Below are 16,158 nucleotides of genomic sequence, written 5' to 3' on the forward strand. Positions count from 1 at the left end.
TAGTGGGCTACTGCTTTAATAAAAGATGGGAAACATCTTTATGATGCAGAAAAGGCCAAAAGGGAATCTTTTGGAAAGTTATTTAGTAAGTATTTTCTCTCTCTCTCACTCTCATTCTTAAACCTGTAATATTGATACATACACCACTTCTATCTCTGAATAATAATTAGGTCATACATTGTGGCTACCATGTAAAGGCTTTTTAAATTGCAGCATTTTGTAACTGTTACCTTATGTTGAGCTAGTTGTGTGCAGATAAAAACTAGATCATTTTGAAAACTACCACATCCCTTCTCTTTCTTTAATTCCCTTTGCTTTATTGCCCTAGGCCAGGTGTGAGGAACCCGTGGGCCTCCATCTGTGGCTGAACTACAGCTTGCATCACTTTTGGTCATGCTTGCTGGGGCAGATGGAAATTGTAGTTTAGCAACATCTGGAGGGCCAAAGATTCTTCACAGCTGCCCTTGGACCTTCTCTCCCACCCCTCACCTGAATCATACAATGAAATAACCTTTTATGTAAAAGTTGAAAAGAGGAGATCTATAGGTATACAAGGGGAAAATAAAATGAAATTGCCCATGTTAAATTTGCACAAATAACTTGCAATGTAGTTCTATATTGTTCCTCTTAATAATGTCCTGAGAAAGAACTGTTAGGAAATGCATTGGGCTCATTCCCCCCTCCAAAAAAACCCCCTCCCCATTTTTGTTGTTGTTTGTTTTGTTGTGTGTACACATGCACATAGAGACATACACATACATATACACATATGTGAATAAATGAAGTAATATTTATTTCTCTGAACAGGGAAATCTTTTCTAAGAAATCGTTTGTTCAGGGGACTTGATGCCTGGCCCCCATCCTTTTGTGTGAGTATACCATGCTTTTTATTTTTAATGAAGACTTTTGGCTTTTCTAAACACTTTGAGGAATTAGTATAATTTGAATTTAGAAGGAAATGTGTAGCTACTTTTTGTATTAACTAGCTTGTGAAGAAGGGGGTATTTAGATTCTTGGTGGCATAGAAGATTACTTGCCCTAGAATAATTGCTCTGGTAGCATAGATTAGTGATCTTTCATCCAGTGTAACCATTTATGTGTATATTTTCATTTAAAAGTGTAGACAAATATTTCAGGCTTATAAATAGTCTCTACCCTGTCTGAGGCACAGAAGAAGCAACCAGGTTGGGAAGCTTCTCAAACCTTGAATACTATTTTCTTAGAAATATCTGGTCATTTGTTTAACAAATTTATTTGTGGGCAAGCTACTTTTGTAGATTTGTTTACAAGCCTCAGATGTTCCTACTTTCAGCTGCAGCTGTTTTAGTGATCAGGAGACATTCAAGCTCCCTGCACAGTCTTTCACCGATAAATGGAAATTAAAATATATCTCAATGGTCTTTATTTATGGGCTTAAAAAAATATCTCAGTTGTCCAATCTATTTTGCTATTTATCGTGTTCTCATTGATTTGTTTTACATACAGACCCGAAAACCTCGCAGGTTTGATGGTGAACTTCCTGATATCTCATTATCCGATCTGCAATTTTTGCAGTCCTTTTGTCCTTCAGAAGTCCAACCATTACTCAGGTAAAATGAGTTCCTAAGCATGTGGGCAAGCCGAAAATAGATTGGGATCTACTGCTAGATCTCTGGGCATTTTGTAGTAGATTGGCAGTGGTTCCCATAACAATAAACTAGTAAAATTATAGTAAGGTGGCTCAGAGAAAAAAAATATATCTGCCATAGCTAGCCTTGCTTTATAGTATTCATTTATTTCCTTTGGCCAGGTATTTGTATGGTTTGGTGACCTAGTTTTAGAGGCTATGTATTAGAATCTCTGATCTTTAGCAATTAGGGTTCAAACTGAACACTTTTGTGGCAGCAGGACTTTTCATGATAGCACAGGATTGCCCTCCTTTGAATAACTGGTAAGACAGAGACAGTTGTGAACTTTTAAACATCTTTAAAATGTCTGCCCAGGCTTTCAGGACTCTTGGCTCTTGATTTTTATGTTTATTTTTGTTTTGTGCATGGTTTGGTTTTATCTGTGATAATACAGTTGTGTTTTGTCATTTTTAACTTAGAGTTTGGAAATTTTGTTGAATATTGTGTTGTTTTATGTAAATCATAGAATCATAGAACTGTAGAATTGGAAGGGATCACGAGGGTCATCTAGTCCAAACCCCTTGCAATGTTTGCCCAACGTGGGACTCAAACCCACGACCGCTAAACTACTTAAAGATTTTGAATATGCTAAGTGGTATATTTTTATATATAAATAAATATTCTTAAACGCAGTTTACATTTGTAATCTGGTAATATCTGTTTAATGTAATCTGTGTTAATTACTCTGTATTTTTAAGGGTTCCTATACTTTGTGATTTCGAACCTCTCCACCAGCATGTACTTGCTCTACATAATCTGGTCAAAGCAGCACAAAGTTTGGATGAAATGTCACAGACCATTACAGATCTGCTGAATGAACAAAAGGTACCATTGTATTATATGTGTGACTTTATATATGGGTAGATTGTTGAATACCAATCCTAAACACAATTACTTAGAAATTAACTAAGTTGTGAAGTGAATCGGTGAGGAATATTTCTGAGAAATGTATTTTGTGAACAAGAACAAAAAAAAATTGCTTCTCAGTTCTTCAGCCTTTCCTGAGAGTACTCAACTTTCAGTAGATGTTTCTTGTGGAGTGTATCTTCTCTCTACAAGAAGGCAAACTGCCTGCAGTTGGCAGCTTATTGTCCATACTTTATATAATATCGCAATCAACTGCCCTAAAATTTTTGATTGAAAAACTAGGAGGGTTCGATCCTTTGAATCTTGGCATTTTGCCAAACAACAGACCTTTTTAAATGCTTTCCTATTTTTTTGTAAAGTTAACACAACTTATTGGACATACTGGAACAGTCAGCTAAAAGTTGCTTTCCCTAACCTCCAAAGATATTTTGTGGTGCTTAAATGTTGGGTTTCTGAAATACCTAGGACCTCTTATTCACAACATTTATTTGAAGTAACATACTTAATCACAAAACGTTTCAGGTTTAAACATAGTTAAGTGTCAGTTATGTATTTCTGAAAGCATCTGTTGCAAATCCGTGAGCTTGTCACCTCATCAGGGGTCCGTCCTTTGATTGTTTATTACACCACCCTTCTTAGAAAGGTAACATATGGAGAGACTTAAATCAAGGAGAAAATTTGTAAAATATTTATCTTGGTGTTCTTTTTCAGTGCATTGTTATAGGGGCTGCTTCTGTTCATATTTCTGCTTCTCAGGATATTTTTTTTCTTGGGAATTTACTATTGATATTAATTGGAAAGCATTTTGCTACAAGTCTAAATTAGGCTTGCATGGCTAATACTGGAAATATTTTTCTTTAAAATACTAATTGAATGGAAAGAAAATGTGATACTGAAGCAGAATCCACTAGTTATAGTGTGCTTTTTCTGAACTCCGTCTTTGCACCTTGTTTTGTCAACACAGCATAAAAGCTGAATAAACAATTAATTTAAGAAGATACAGCTTGAAAGAAACTAAGGTAGAAATTACAGAGAGTGATCATGGCTAGATTTCATTCATATCTTTGTGTTATGTGATTCACTTATTAAATAAAATTGTACTTCCATAAATGCATGTAAACGGGCAAATCCCAGTAATTCAGAGTAATGTAATTTACCATCTGACAAGTATTTCAGGACCTCTATCATACACTATGTAGCAAACTGGTTATAATTAATGTTCTAGCACAGGAGCAGGCAACCTTTGTTGTGGGTTGCATGCTGGTGGTTGATAGAGCCAGAGACAAAAATGTTCTAAATTAACTGATTCAGAATAAAGGCCGCCCTGCCACAAATAGCATTATGGCTACATCAGATTAGAATTCCTAGTCTTCTACAAGTCTACTCAGAAGTAAACCTCACTGGTTTTGATGTTAGTTCTCAATACATATAAAAGCATTTGTTTTTAGTACAACAAGCATATAGTTTCCAGGCCCTTTTTAGAAAGGAAGTAAAAATAATTCCCATTTTACTTCGGCATACTATGCACACACATATACGCAGAACTAGAGCATAAGCATACCAATTTATTTTTGGACAGCTTGGAAGGGGGGTTATTTTCTCCAAAGCATGCAAGCAGGAAAAAAAGTTGTTTAGAAATTCCTTTATGTTTTATCAGATAAAATACTGTCCATTTCAAATATTCTGAAATGATATAAAAGTGGAGGGGGGGAGAGAGAAATTAAACTAGGAACAAATGAATGAAACAGAATGAAAGGAACTCTGATGGGATGCAAGAATGAGGCAGCTTCAGAAGATGCATCAAATGAGATTGGGGTACGGATTTGCTGGTGTGCCCTGGATTAACCATGGTTTTACTTTCTGCTACCTATAGCTGCCAGTACGATGTCATATGGTTTTATGAATTCCTCCTCCTCTAATGTGAAATCCTGCCACATGTATGGAGCCCACTCGAGGCCTGTCTTAGGAATTGTTTATGTTTATGGAATGATAGTATTTTAACTCTGGCCTGTGTTTTATACTTTTAGGCTTCCAACAGTCAAGCCTCACCACAGTCTGTCACTACACCAAGGATGGAAAGTACAACAATTGCTACCTCTCCTAGAACTCCTCCACCACTCAGTCTTCACGGTCCTTTGTGCCCTCCTGTGTGCCCCCCAGGTCCTTTAGAAGAATTGTCTCCAGACAGTATTGATGCTCATACATTTGATTTTGAAACGATTGCCCATCCAAGCATTGAACAAGCCCTTAAGCAAGGGTCATTAGACTTGGACTCACTGGCAGAAAGTCCAGAATCTGATTTTATGTCAGCTGTTAATGAGTTCATAATAGAAGAAAACCTAACGTCACCGAATGTGATAAGTGATCCTCAAAGTCCAGAAATGATGGTGGAATCTCTCTATTCCTCAGTCATTAATGCAATTGACAGCAGGCGGATGCAAGACACAAATATATGTGCAAAAGCGGAAGCTTTAGAAAATTCTGCTATAAATGTTTATATGGAAAAATGTAGAGATGTTGCCGAGGAATCTCGGTTAAATTTAATAAACATAAAAGAAGACCTTTGTCATTTTAGAACATTTGTAGAAAAAGAACAATGTGACCTTTCCAGTTCTTTAAAATGTACTTCAATAGAAATAAAGAATATTATAGAAAAAGTAAAATTTTCTCTTGAAAAAACGCTAAAAGATAAACACCAGAAAGAGCTGCAATTGATAAAAACGGAATATGAAAGCAAAATGAATACTTTAGTTGAAGATGGTGAAGAGAACAAAAAAAAGATCACAAAATTAAAAGGTGACTTAAAAGGTCTTGAAGATGTTTTGCATGATAAAGATAATGAATTTGCAATAGTAAAGAATGAAAAGGAAGCAGTTGTGTTTTTACAAAATGAAAAGGAGCAAAAATTGCTTGAATTGGAAAGTCAAATGAAGAATCAGAGTTGTGAAATTAAAGAACTAAGAGAGTCACGTGAAAGGGTGATGGAGAGTTTGAAAAAACTTCATACTGAAAACGATGAAAAAATGCAGCTTCTGAGAGCAGAACTTCAGACTTTGGAGCAAGATCACTTAAAGGAACTGGAATCCAATCTACAGGAAAGACATACACAAGAATTTGATGAACTAATGGCTAAACACAATGATTGCTTAGAGGAGTTGAAAAAGGAGAATAAACTCCGACTTGAACAAATGCAAGAAACTCATGCTGCAAATGTCCATGAGAAAGAACAACAGATTGAGGAATTAAAGGTCAAGGTTTCTGAACTGTCTGACTTAAGATGCAAATTAGAGGTTGAACTTGCACTGAAAGAGGCAGAAACAGATGAAATGAAAATACTTTTAGAAGAAAACAAAACTCAACAGCAAGATAATCTAAAAAGTCTTATTGACAAGGAAACTGAAACGTTAAAAAAACAGATTGATAATTTGAACCATGTAATACAAATTAATAATGATGAATATCAGGTGGGTCTAGCAGAGCTAAGAACTTTAATGACAATTGAGAAAGATCAGTGCATTTCAGAATTAATTGATAGGCATGAAGAAGAAACAAATTTGCTTAGAACTGAATTAAGTAAAGTAACTTCTTTGCACCAACAAGCTCTTGAAGCAGAAAAAAGATTGGAAGAACAAATAACAGAGTTGCAAGGTAAGCTAGAATTGGAAGTCAGTGCCCTAGAAAAGCAAAAAGAAGAAAATTTGGTATTGTGTGAACAGCAAAAGAAATATGAAGCCACTATCAGTAAGTTTGCAGAAGAAAAAGAGCTACTATTAACTAACCATGAACAGGACAGGAAACTGCTTGTTCAAAAGCTCAACTGTGAAAAAGAAGATGCAGTCCGAAATGCCCTTAAAGAATTTGAATTGCAAAGGGAAGCTGTTGAAAAAGAACTTTTGGGGAAAATCCAGCAACTAGAGATGCAAGTTAATCAGAGGTACTGTATGAATTAAGTTGCCCTCTAATGCTTGAAATAAAATAAACCAACAGTGCTTAATATAATTTGTAGTCAGTTGAGTAAGTGCAGTCTCAAACTATAGAAGGTTTTCTCTATTCTTGGATTAATGGTTCCTGCTCTTGCTCAGATGCATCTTGTCTCCTTAGATATGTTTATCCTTTCCCCTCGTTCAAACCAGTCCCTAATTCCATCATTACATGACTTATGCTCAGGAGCACGCAGTTCTTTTTCTATTGAACTTCTGTATTCAAGCTAATAAGTATACATTGTGATTCCAAAAATGCTGAGCTTTTCTGCTTCTTTTTAGATAGTTCAGGCTCCTGAGTTGAGGACTTCATTCAAACCTCCTTTTCACATCTTTCTGTTGGGTGTAGATTTTTTCTTTTTCTTTTTCAACTTCCAATGGATAGGTGGACCTAAATCAATCAATCACCCCATGAAATTGGTGTCCCTATGTTAAACACAAGCTGTGTGTAAGAAAGAATTTAAAAATTACCTTTCCCCTAGGGTGAAAAGTTGTTGGATAAGAGAAGCACCTTCACACAATCTTGCAGCATTAATCAAGCTCAATGTGCATTATTTTAAAACTGTCACATCTAAATTCAAAATTCTTTTTGATTGATAGGGCAGAATCCCTCATTTTTCTAGTAAAGGAATTCTCCCCATAGTGAAAGGGAACCTTTGGATCCAGCTCATAATGTTTATTGATCATGAAGGGGAGTTTGCACTGAATGCCAGATGGAAGTGATACATCTGTCCAAGCTGAGCAGACTGAATTCCTTAAATGATGGAAGAATAATTCTGTTTTTTTAAGATCAGTCATTGACAGCATAAAGTGATATTCATAACAATGTTTCTGGCTGCGCACAAATAGCTTTAAGAGTCACTGAGTTTTATGAATTGAGATTCTGGCTTTTTAAAATTTGATTTTAATGGGAAAGCAGCATGGGGGAATTTTTAAAAATCAGTCTGGCAGTTTATCAGGGACAAAATACTACACAAAAGTGCTCTTAAAATATAACTATAGGGCTGCTTAAAAACCATGGCACTTGTTTTTGTTCCTATTCACAGGACTCATTTATTCCCTAGATATCTTTTAGGAATTAGGTTTTTTAAAAAAGATTTTGAAGCTGCCCTATCCAAGAGTGAAATTGAACTTTTGATTTATGGATGGAATTTGAACACTCCACATAGGCCTGTTTCTCCCTCTCCACCCCTCTTGTTACCCATAAAAGGAGACCAAAAACTTCTGGTTTAAATTTAAACAGTATCTTCGGAACTCTTAAGAACTGTAATTTGTTTTAAACTTTGGTTAATGAAAATAAGCGAAGGTTAAACTGTGGCTTCTCAAGCTGTCATTTAAGCAAACTACCTTTATATGAGTTTGGATGTCACAGGGAACCACTGTTATTTTAAAATGGAAAATTGTAGGGAGAGGAGAGTGTAGAAGCCCAAGCCTCAGTACAGTCCATTTTTCAGCAACAAGCTGTGGTTTCTCGTTACTTCTAACAGAGCCATACAGTGAACTGTTCCTGAAGGGTTGCCATGTTAGTCAGATGGCGGACTCTGGTTCATGAAAACGAATACAACAGCAATATTAATAGTCTTTAAAGTGGCACAAAAATACGTTTGTTTACCTAAGCACAGTTCTAAGTACTGAACAGTGTTAAAATTGGAACATAAGATTCTAAGAACGTTCATAGTGTGCATAATTTGCATTCAAGGAACCCAATAACAGTCTTTTCCAGAATTAGATACCTGTTTACCAAAAATACTTCAGGCTTCATTTCCTACCTTTTGAAGCATATAGTAGCAAAATAATAGTGGTAACTGTTTCAGCTTTTCTATAAGTAAAGTGATTAGTGGAGCAGCTGATATTTTATTTCTGGGAGGCCTGAAGTGACTTTACGAAGATCACTGGACACCACAATGTCACAACCAAAACAAAACCCAGATATTTGAAAAACTTAAGATGCTGCTGAAAATCTGGCAAATGTATTCACTTCTACAGTTCAGAAGTAGCCTGAAGTAAAATTATGTTCTAAACAGGTTCTTTGTACATATGACCTATGTTCTTTTCCTCAAATGAAATACCATGGGCCATCTTCAAATGTGATGTGATATCGAGCTAAGTATTTATGCTTGTTATAATGACTAATTTTCAGTAGTGAAGATACGTTGTTAAAAATTATGCAGTCTAATGATGTCCTATATTTATTTTATGGCTGTTATGCCCTTTGTGATGTATATAAATTAGACATTTATGCTCATGCATTGAATACATGCAGTGCTCATGCCTGAAGCGGCATTCCTCAGGAAATTTGAAAGCACTGTGTACAATTGCTTACTTGCAACTGAAAGAGCTCTTCTGTTGTCCGCTTCATTAGATAGCATATAGAAGAGCAATTACATATATGTCTGTAAGTAGTAATCAGGCTTGTTAAAGTTGATTACCTAGGGTGTGGGGATGTTGAGGGTCTAAATCCAGGCATGCTGATCTTCCAGCACGTGATCACTAGTAGCATGGTTATTATGTGGGCCGGGGGCGGGGGGTGGCGGCAGTGAAAGAAGGAGAAGAAGAAACAGAAGTGTATGCATAGGTGTGTGTTTTTCCAGCCAAGTTTCTCTGGACAGAAGAAGTTGCTTGCAATGAGTAAAAACATGGGCTACAAATCCAAGAAGCTGTTTTGGCTCATACAAGGGGCTTCTACTAGCTTAGTGGAAAACTCAACTGTTTTTTTCTTTAAACAGATGACCCACACAGCCGAATGCGATACCACCGACTGCTTTTCAGTTTTTTATTAATGGGGGAATAGAGAGAAGGGCTTTGGAGGAAAATATTAATGAGTGAACATGTTCACATGCGATCAGGCTATTCCTCAGACTACAAGCCGTGTGTGGCTTTATAGGTTAAGTCAGCATTGTTGTGGTTTTTTTAAATTGAGCTAGGGAAACTAGTTTAAACCAAAGAAATCTATTCTTCTCAATGGTCTTGGTGATCTATTTTGGAATAGTTGAGATCCTCCAAGTAGTCTTCAGAGGCAGCCACATGTACAACACCTTGTAGTTTACACACTGGATGATATTAGAGCTTGAATTACCCAGTCTTTGTCCACCAATGACTCCTGCCACTCACAACACTAGTGATGTGGGGTGGGTATTTTTCCATGGCAAAAAATGCCTGTTTTGTAAGTTGCTTATTAACAATGAATTGATGCCAATTGAAAATAAATATTAGACAAGCTTGGCAGTTTCATTTTTTAGCTTTGTTTATGAAATACAAAAAAAAAAACCAACCCACACATCCACCAATGCAAAATTAGATCATATACCTAGGGCATACTTTGTTTTTTAAAATGCAGATTACCCTAATTTTCATAGAAAATCTTACAATTCAGTGGTATCTGGACAACCCACAAAACTGTGCAGCAGCCTCAGGTACTTTGTACCACAGATGTCACAGGCTGTTAAGTAGGTGGCAGATCTTACAGCACTCCAAAGCTACAAAATGTGCCGTAAGGAAAAGTGTAACCCAGTCCAGCACAGGTGGGCAATGTATTCTACTCCAAAGAAAATCTCACAGGCTTCCATCCACCCCACCCAACTCGTATGGACCCTGCACTCACAACCTTGACATTATTAGCCCAACAACTCTGACCTACTCAGCTAGCTAGACTTTGACTTCCTCCATCTCCACTCAAAGTATTTTCTTCCATGAGTCAATAGTTTGTTCAACATGAATAATGAAAAGTAAGTCTAAGGTAGCTTTATTAATGATCAACTACTTAGTTGTTTTCAAGGTTCTTTAGCTAATACTTTATATGTACTTTATGTTGGTTTTGGTATGGATTTAAGTTTTTTCTGTTGACAATGTAAGTCTTTTTGGCCGTGTAAATTAAAGTATTATGGGTTAATGAAGTAAAGCTTTTTTAAAACCACAGCAGCAGCAACAACAACAAACTAGCAATCCAAAACATTATCTACTCAAAACTGTTACATGCAGGTCAAGTCAGACATAATGATTTTCTTTGTCAGCCTGCATTTTTCTCTTTGTGTGGAACTTTTCACATAGTGCAGTCTGGGCCATGGACTGCCACAGGAACTTTCTTCAGTGATCTTGTTAGTAGTTGAGCCAGCTTTTCCATCTAGGGTGAAATTTTATGCAGTCATCCTCTGTATAGACACAAAGTGGTGGTTGGCGGGGGGGGGGAGGGGGAGATATGAAAATGTCTTGTTCTCCCTGCACATGGGCAACCCCATGCCTTTTAATCAGCAAAGAGCGAGTTCAGAGTCAGGGGGATAGGATAGATGCAAGGGAGATTTTATTTTATATAAATCTGTATATATCTATATTCTCTTTTACTCGGGGGGGGGGGGAGATAACTCTCTGTTCTTCGGCTGCATTCCAAGAGTACACAACTTTAGACCACTTGATGCAGGAGTAATCTGGGGTGCTTGCTAGGGATAAAGGCAACCCAAAGCTTTTGGGGCATGGTTGAGTGGATCCAGTGCCCCCATGGCAAAGATCCTTGAGTATCTGTCTGCTCACCACTCCTCTTGGCCAGAGGAAAAGATTATTTGTCCTATCCACAAGGATGTGCACCAACAAGATCAGGGACTAACATCACCAGGAAACCCTTGGAATACTTTGTTTAGAAGGTTAAAGCATTGTACTCTGTAGAAATAGTCCAAGGCTGTTGTTGGGGACAAATAGAGCAAGAAGAGAAGAAGCCAGGCTCAGGCAACTGTTCAGGTAAAGACTAACCTATCTGAGCATACGTATATATAGTTGGGTGCAGGAATGCCTAGAGGAGGAGGGACAGGTGGGAATGTGGTGGGACAATACAGCTTCCAGTTTCTCTCATGTCTGCAACTGGGTGTGCTAAGCACTAGAAGCAAACAGTGGTGAGCCATTGTTTGGTTAGAGAGTAAGATTAGGACTGAAAGGAGGCCGGTTCCAAGATCACTGGCAGATCTTGAGTCCGTCTGACATACCTTCACAGAGTTGTTATGAGGACGGAAAGGAACTATGCATGCTGGACGAAGGGCAGGGTTTATTTTTAACCAGGATTCCTCGTTTGAATATAACGCTAGGCTGAGGTTCTTTGAAAGTAACCTTGGCAGAAGTCCTGGAATTAGGAGAAAGGGGAGGCACATGGATTTTGTTTCTTATCTGGAAATAAACACAGAGCTGCAGCCTTATTTTGTAGATTATAGAACTTGGGTTTTTTTAAATCGAGCTTTATTATATTCTCAGGGGATTGTGGAAGGGATTCATTGGTACCAAAGTTTTAAAAGCAAAAATAATACATTTTCAGTTGTTGGGGATCAAGCCAGTTTGTGAGGCATGGCTACATCAAGACATAATGTGCTTAGTGCCAAGTTCTTTTATCATATTTAAAATTCTAAATGTAATTTTCATGAGTTGAGTTTGTTGAATTACATGGGAATTGTGTAATACCGGACTGAAGTGTTTCCACACTATCATCTCAGTAAGCTGAGAGTTTTTACTGTGTAATTGAAATGACTTGCTTAATACGTTGCTTTAAAAGTAGAATAATTTAGCTGTCTTAACATATGAGAAATGAATCTTGGAGAATATTCAAGAAAGACAGTATTAGAAGCAGATCCATTTCTTACAGAGTTTTTCTCATCTCTTTATTAAAACAAGAATATACATTGTGCTTCCTATGTGGCATGTCAAGACCACTGTATAACGTGTCTGTAGCTGGATTATTTTGCATTTGAATAATGCTGGTGGTGTACCTGATTCACAAAGGCTCCCCTGCCTGCTATTGTAGTAGGATATATTTAGACAACTATTAACTCTTGAATTTCTCTGACTTTAGAGCAGCAAATTGCTCAATAGTGAATTCCATCTTTGCAATCCCATTATACTGTAATATAGGGATTAATGCAAGTTTAGATCAAAACTAAATTTATTGTTCCTCCTATAACCAAGATTTAGTTTCATTTTTAGATGTTATTTTTTTAGTCTCCTATCTTTCCATGAACACACCGATTATTTGCACAACATCTGAACTTTCTCCTGCAAAGTCAAGCAAAAGAAGGTGAACACACCGTGCGCTAAGAATCTTGCTTCTTTTTCATACATTTATCAGGAATGTTTCCCCTTGACTAGTCAGAATTTTGAATTTCTTAGCCAGGGAAACACCAGATAAAGTGATATTGAGGTTTAAGGTTTCCCTTTGTAGTTTGTTCGTACTATCCTGGGCTGGTCATTTAAATTTTCAATGTTTTCCTTTTCCTAGTTCGGTTGAATCATCTGCATCAAGCTTAGTAGCAGAACTTCAAGAAAAACTTCAGGAAGAAAAAGTGAAGTTTTTGGAGCAGCTTGAAGAACATGAGAAAAGAAAAAATGAGGAAATGCAAAACATTCGGACATCACTCACTGCAGAACAGCAGGTAGACGAGGCTGTTTCAAGATTTCAGATTAGATACACTTCTGAGGATGCTTTAAAGTAACTGGGAGCTCATTTGTTTTTCACAGCCTTCTTAGAAATTCTCATTCCTCAGAATTCCAGGATCTTTTGATTGTTTCCTTATGCCTTTAGCTTGCAAAGAGATTATTGCCTAGCATTTCAGACTAGTACTGGTTTTCTGACATGTCACATGCAGCCACTGCTTGTTCTTATACAATCCCTGTTCATTTGAGTGGAGTTTTCACTGGGGTTCCAAACAACTTCTATTGCATGATTGGCAATTTTGCCACTACATCTGAAAGATGCTGGCACAAGGAGACATGAGCAGCTTGGAGAACATCAAAATTGGATGCATTCTGGGCTTATGCTTCTAAAAAGTAAAATCAATCAATCACTATTATTATTTCCAAAAAGCATTTTTACCCTGCTTAGTCAAAGAAGGCTCACAAAGCAGCTTACAAATTTTGACAGTCCCTGCAGGCTCACAGTTTTAATGAGGTATAGCACAAAAAAGAAAAGGAACGGGGAAGGAGGTGGGGAAAGCAAGCTGGAACTGAAAGATACGAAGAAGCAGAGCCAAAAGTTCCCAGTCTTTCAGTCTTACCTCTCTCCCTCTCCTGTACCTGATGGAATGGCTTCTGATAGATGGCTGCTGAGGGAGGAGGCCAAAGCTGGTACGTTGTAGCCTCTTCAGAGATTGAAAAGTTACAGTACCTATTTATTTTTTTCATGTCATGTATATGTACATTGTATTGCTTAAAATAATGCTGATTCTGTATTTTCAGACGACGTTTAACACTGTTCTAACAAGAGAAAAAATGAAAAAGGAGAACATAATAAATGATCTTAGTGACAAATTAAAAGCAATAATACAGCAGCAAGAAAGGGATAAGGGTAAGCAAATGTTTTGTACGTGTAGTTTGAATCCAATTAATTGCTCTGCAGAATATCAGAATGTTGAATATTACTTGTTGGCTGCCTTTTGCTCAGATCTGATTGAAAGTCTTTCTGAAGACCGAGCCTGTTTACTCGAAGAGAAGAAGAAACTTGAAGAAGAGGTTAATAAGCTGAGAAGTAGCAATTTTGTTCCACCAGCCTGTTTACCTCCTCCTTCAGAACCTCCCGGAGCTTGTGCAGCTGATTTTACAGCAGAAACTGAGCGATTAACGTCAGATACCACAGAAGAAGGAAAAATGGATTCCACGCTGGAAACAAGCATGATGGCTGTAAAGTTAGTACACAAATCTTGAAATAGATATGTATCTGAATGTCAGTAGGCATTGTTTTGAATTTTTTATTCTTATTTGAAATGTTTGAAAATGCCCCCCCCTCCGCTGTCATGTGAAGCAACTCAAATCTGAGGTGAATAGGCTGTGGGTGCAAGGCTTTCGGACAACCTGGAATTATTGAGGGAATTTGTATTTATATTTTGATCTGATTTGATACATTTTTACATCTCCTCCAAGCTCTTCAGGAATGGGAAAACACTAGGCAGACAGAGAGAGGAGTATATAGTTCTGTGAATGACATCTTTATTTCTTTGGTTATCGGCACTCTCCATTTACTTCCAGTTACAGTGTTTATTTTGCTGTGAGGGATAAAACACATCCATCTACACCTTGTTCGGCTTTGGCAGCATGTGACTGGTGGAAATTTGAACAGAAAACAATATTCTTTTTTAAATGTCTCAAATAATTTTCTTTATTCATAACTCTAACCCATCCACCATCCTTCTACAATTTTTGCAGGCGCCATATACTGGCACCTTTTCCTCTCTTTTTTTTTTTTTTTTTGGTCATGTTCATGGAAATTGTTTGCAAAAGTACATAGGAAATCATTGGGCCTCTTTTTAGAAAACAAAAACACCTCAGACTTTAAAGCGTCCAAAATCTGAGAGCTTCATTCCCTCAGAAGTGACTACGGTGCCTATAAATATACAATTCTGTATAAAAAAAATGAAAATTTAGACTATACTGTAGATGTCATAGGAATTGTTGGTTTTTACCCTATGTCTTGGATCCAGAGTGAAACATCAAGTCAGTACAAGCCACTGACCCAAAGCAACCCCCTCTTCAAACCAACCAGGAAGGTCCAGAATATTTCTTCTGGACACAGCCCTACTAAATTAGCACATGGAGGTGTTTTCACTGAACTGTGTTATCATGTGAAAACTAAAAAGAGAACTCACCTGGTATAAAGACTCTCTCACCTCAGAAATGGTTGCCGAACTGCCTTTGAAAATCCAAAAGAGCACAATAGAAATACCATGCATGTTTTCCAAGGTATTGTGATTAATTAATCTGCCTGGATTCCTCGTTCTTTTTGTCACCTGCTATTTAGGAGTGGGGAATATACAGCGTGTTAGATACACTGGAGACACAATGTATCATGTCAAGATGAATATAATATGGCTTATCATCATTTTCTTGTGACATATTAATCTACTAAAACCCTCTATTTGACATATTTTCCTATTAATGAAGCTGCGCATCTTGTTAACCATTTCTTATTTTATTTTTAGTGAAAATGTGCAGATTTTGTCAGAGGAAAAACAGAGGATAATGATGTTAGAAAAAGTGAGTAGTTTTTGCTCTGGTTACCTATTTATTGCCTTCAAGAGAGATTAGGAACCTGTGTGTTCAGCTTCATGTATTAATGTATTGTCATACATTTGCTGAAATAAGGTGGGCTGGAACCACATGGGAGCTAACAAAAGCAAAAGTCCTAACTTCTTCTCGTCCACTGTGATTGCCTTTTTTCTTATGCATACCGCTACTGGTTATTTAGGGAACATTTGCCTGTGATTTCAGGTTGTTGTAAGAATGTTTGTAAGGGCTATCTATATCTAATGTAGTGCTAAGCGACTTCTTCCCTTAGTGCAAGTGTTTACACTAGCACAATGGAACTCTACTCCCCTCCACCCTAAATCTGTTCTGGGAGTTTATCCCAGATTTGGGAAGGGGGTGTGGGTTGTACTCTGGCAGAGGAGAGAGTTCCATTGCGCAAGCTTATATCCTTGTGTTAATGGAGTGAGTGCATTGGATGCCACCCTTCAACCCTCTGCTTTTAAGATACTTGAAGATGCTTATTTGGAAGAAAGACAAATTCATCCATTGGTCCTATCCAGAGTCATACATAGCAGCTTTAATGACGCTGAATTCTATTTTGGATGCATGATGAGCCTGAGTTGCTATTTGACATAGCACGAACAGTTCCCAAAGCACTG

General features: G+C 37.3%; 1 protein-coding gene across 4 annotated transcripts in view; it reads left to right on the top strand.

The window, feature by feature from the left end:
- Nucleotides 1-16,158, top strand: part of RB1CC1 (RB1 inducible coiled-coil 1) — a 46,184-nt gene that overhangs the window by 19,868 nt on the left and 10,158 nt on the right. For all 4 annotated transcript variants that reach the window (XM_083747524.1, XM_083747527.1, XM_083747525.1 and 1 more), the window contains exons 11-19: nt 4-85; nt 808-869; nt 1,486-1,589; nt 2,366-2,492; nt 4,562-6,468; nt 12,762-12,915; nt 13,718-13,826; nt 13,923-14,163; nt 15,454-15,508. In XM_083747524.1, coding sequence (XP_083603650.1) covers nt 4-85; nt 808-869; nt 1,486-1,589; nt 2,366-2,492; nt 4,562-6,468; nt 12,762-12,915; nt 13,718-13,826; nt 13,923-14,163; nt 15,454-15,508 — 2,841 coding nt within the window. The remainder of the gene's footprint in view (nt 1-3; nt 86-807; nt 870-1,485; nt 1,590-2,365; nt 2,493-4,561; nt 6,469-12,761; nt 12,916-13,717; nt 13,827-13,922; nt 14,164-15,453; nt 15,509-16,158) is intronic.

The sequence above is a fragment of the Podarcis gaigeae genome (genome assembly GCF_964106915.1).
Source record: "Podarcis gaigeae genome assembly, chromosome: 7".
Lineage (NCBI taxonomy): Eukaryota > Metazoa > Chordata > Lepidosauria > Squamata > Lacertidae > Podarcis > Podarcis gaigeae.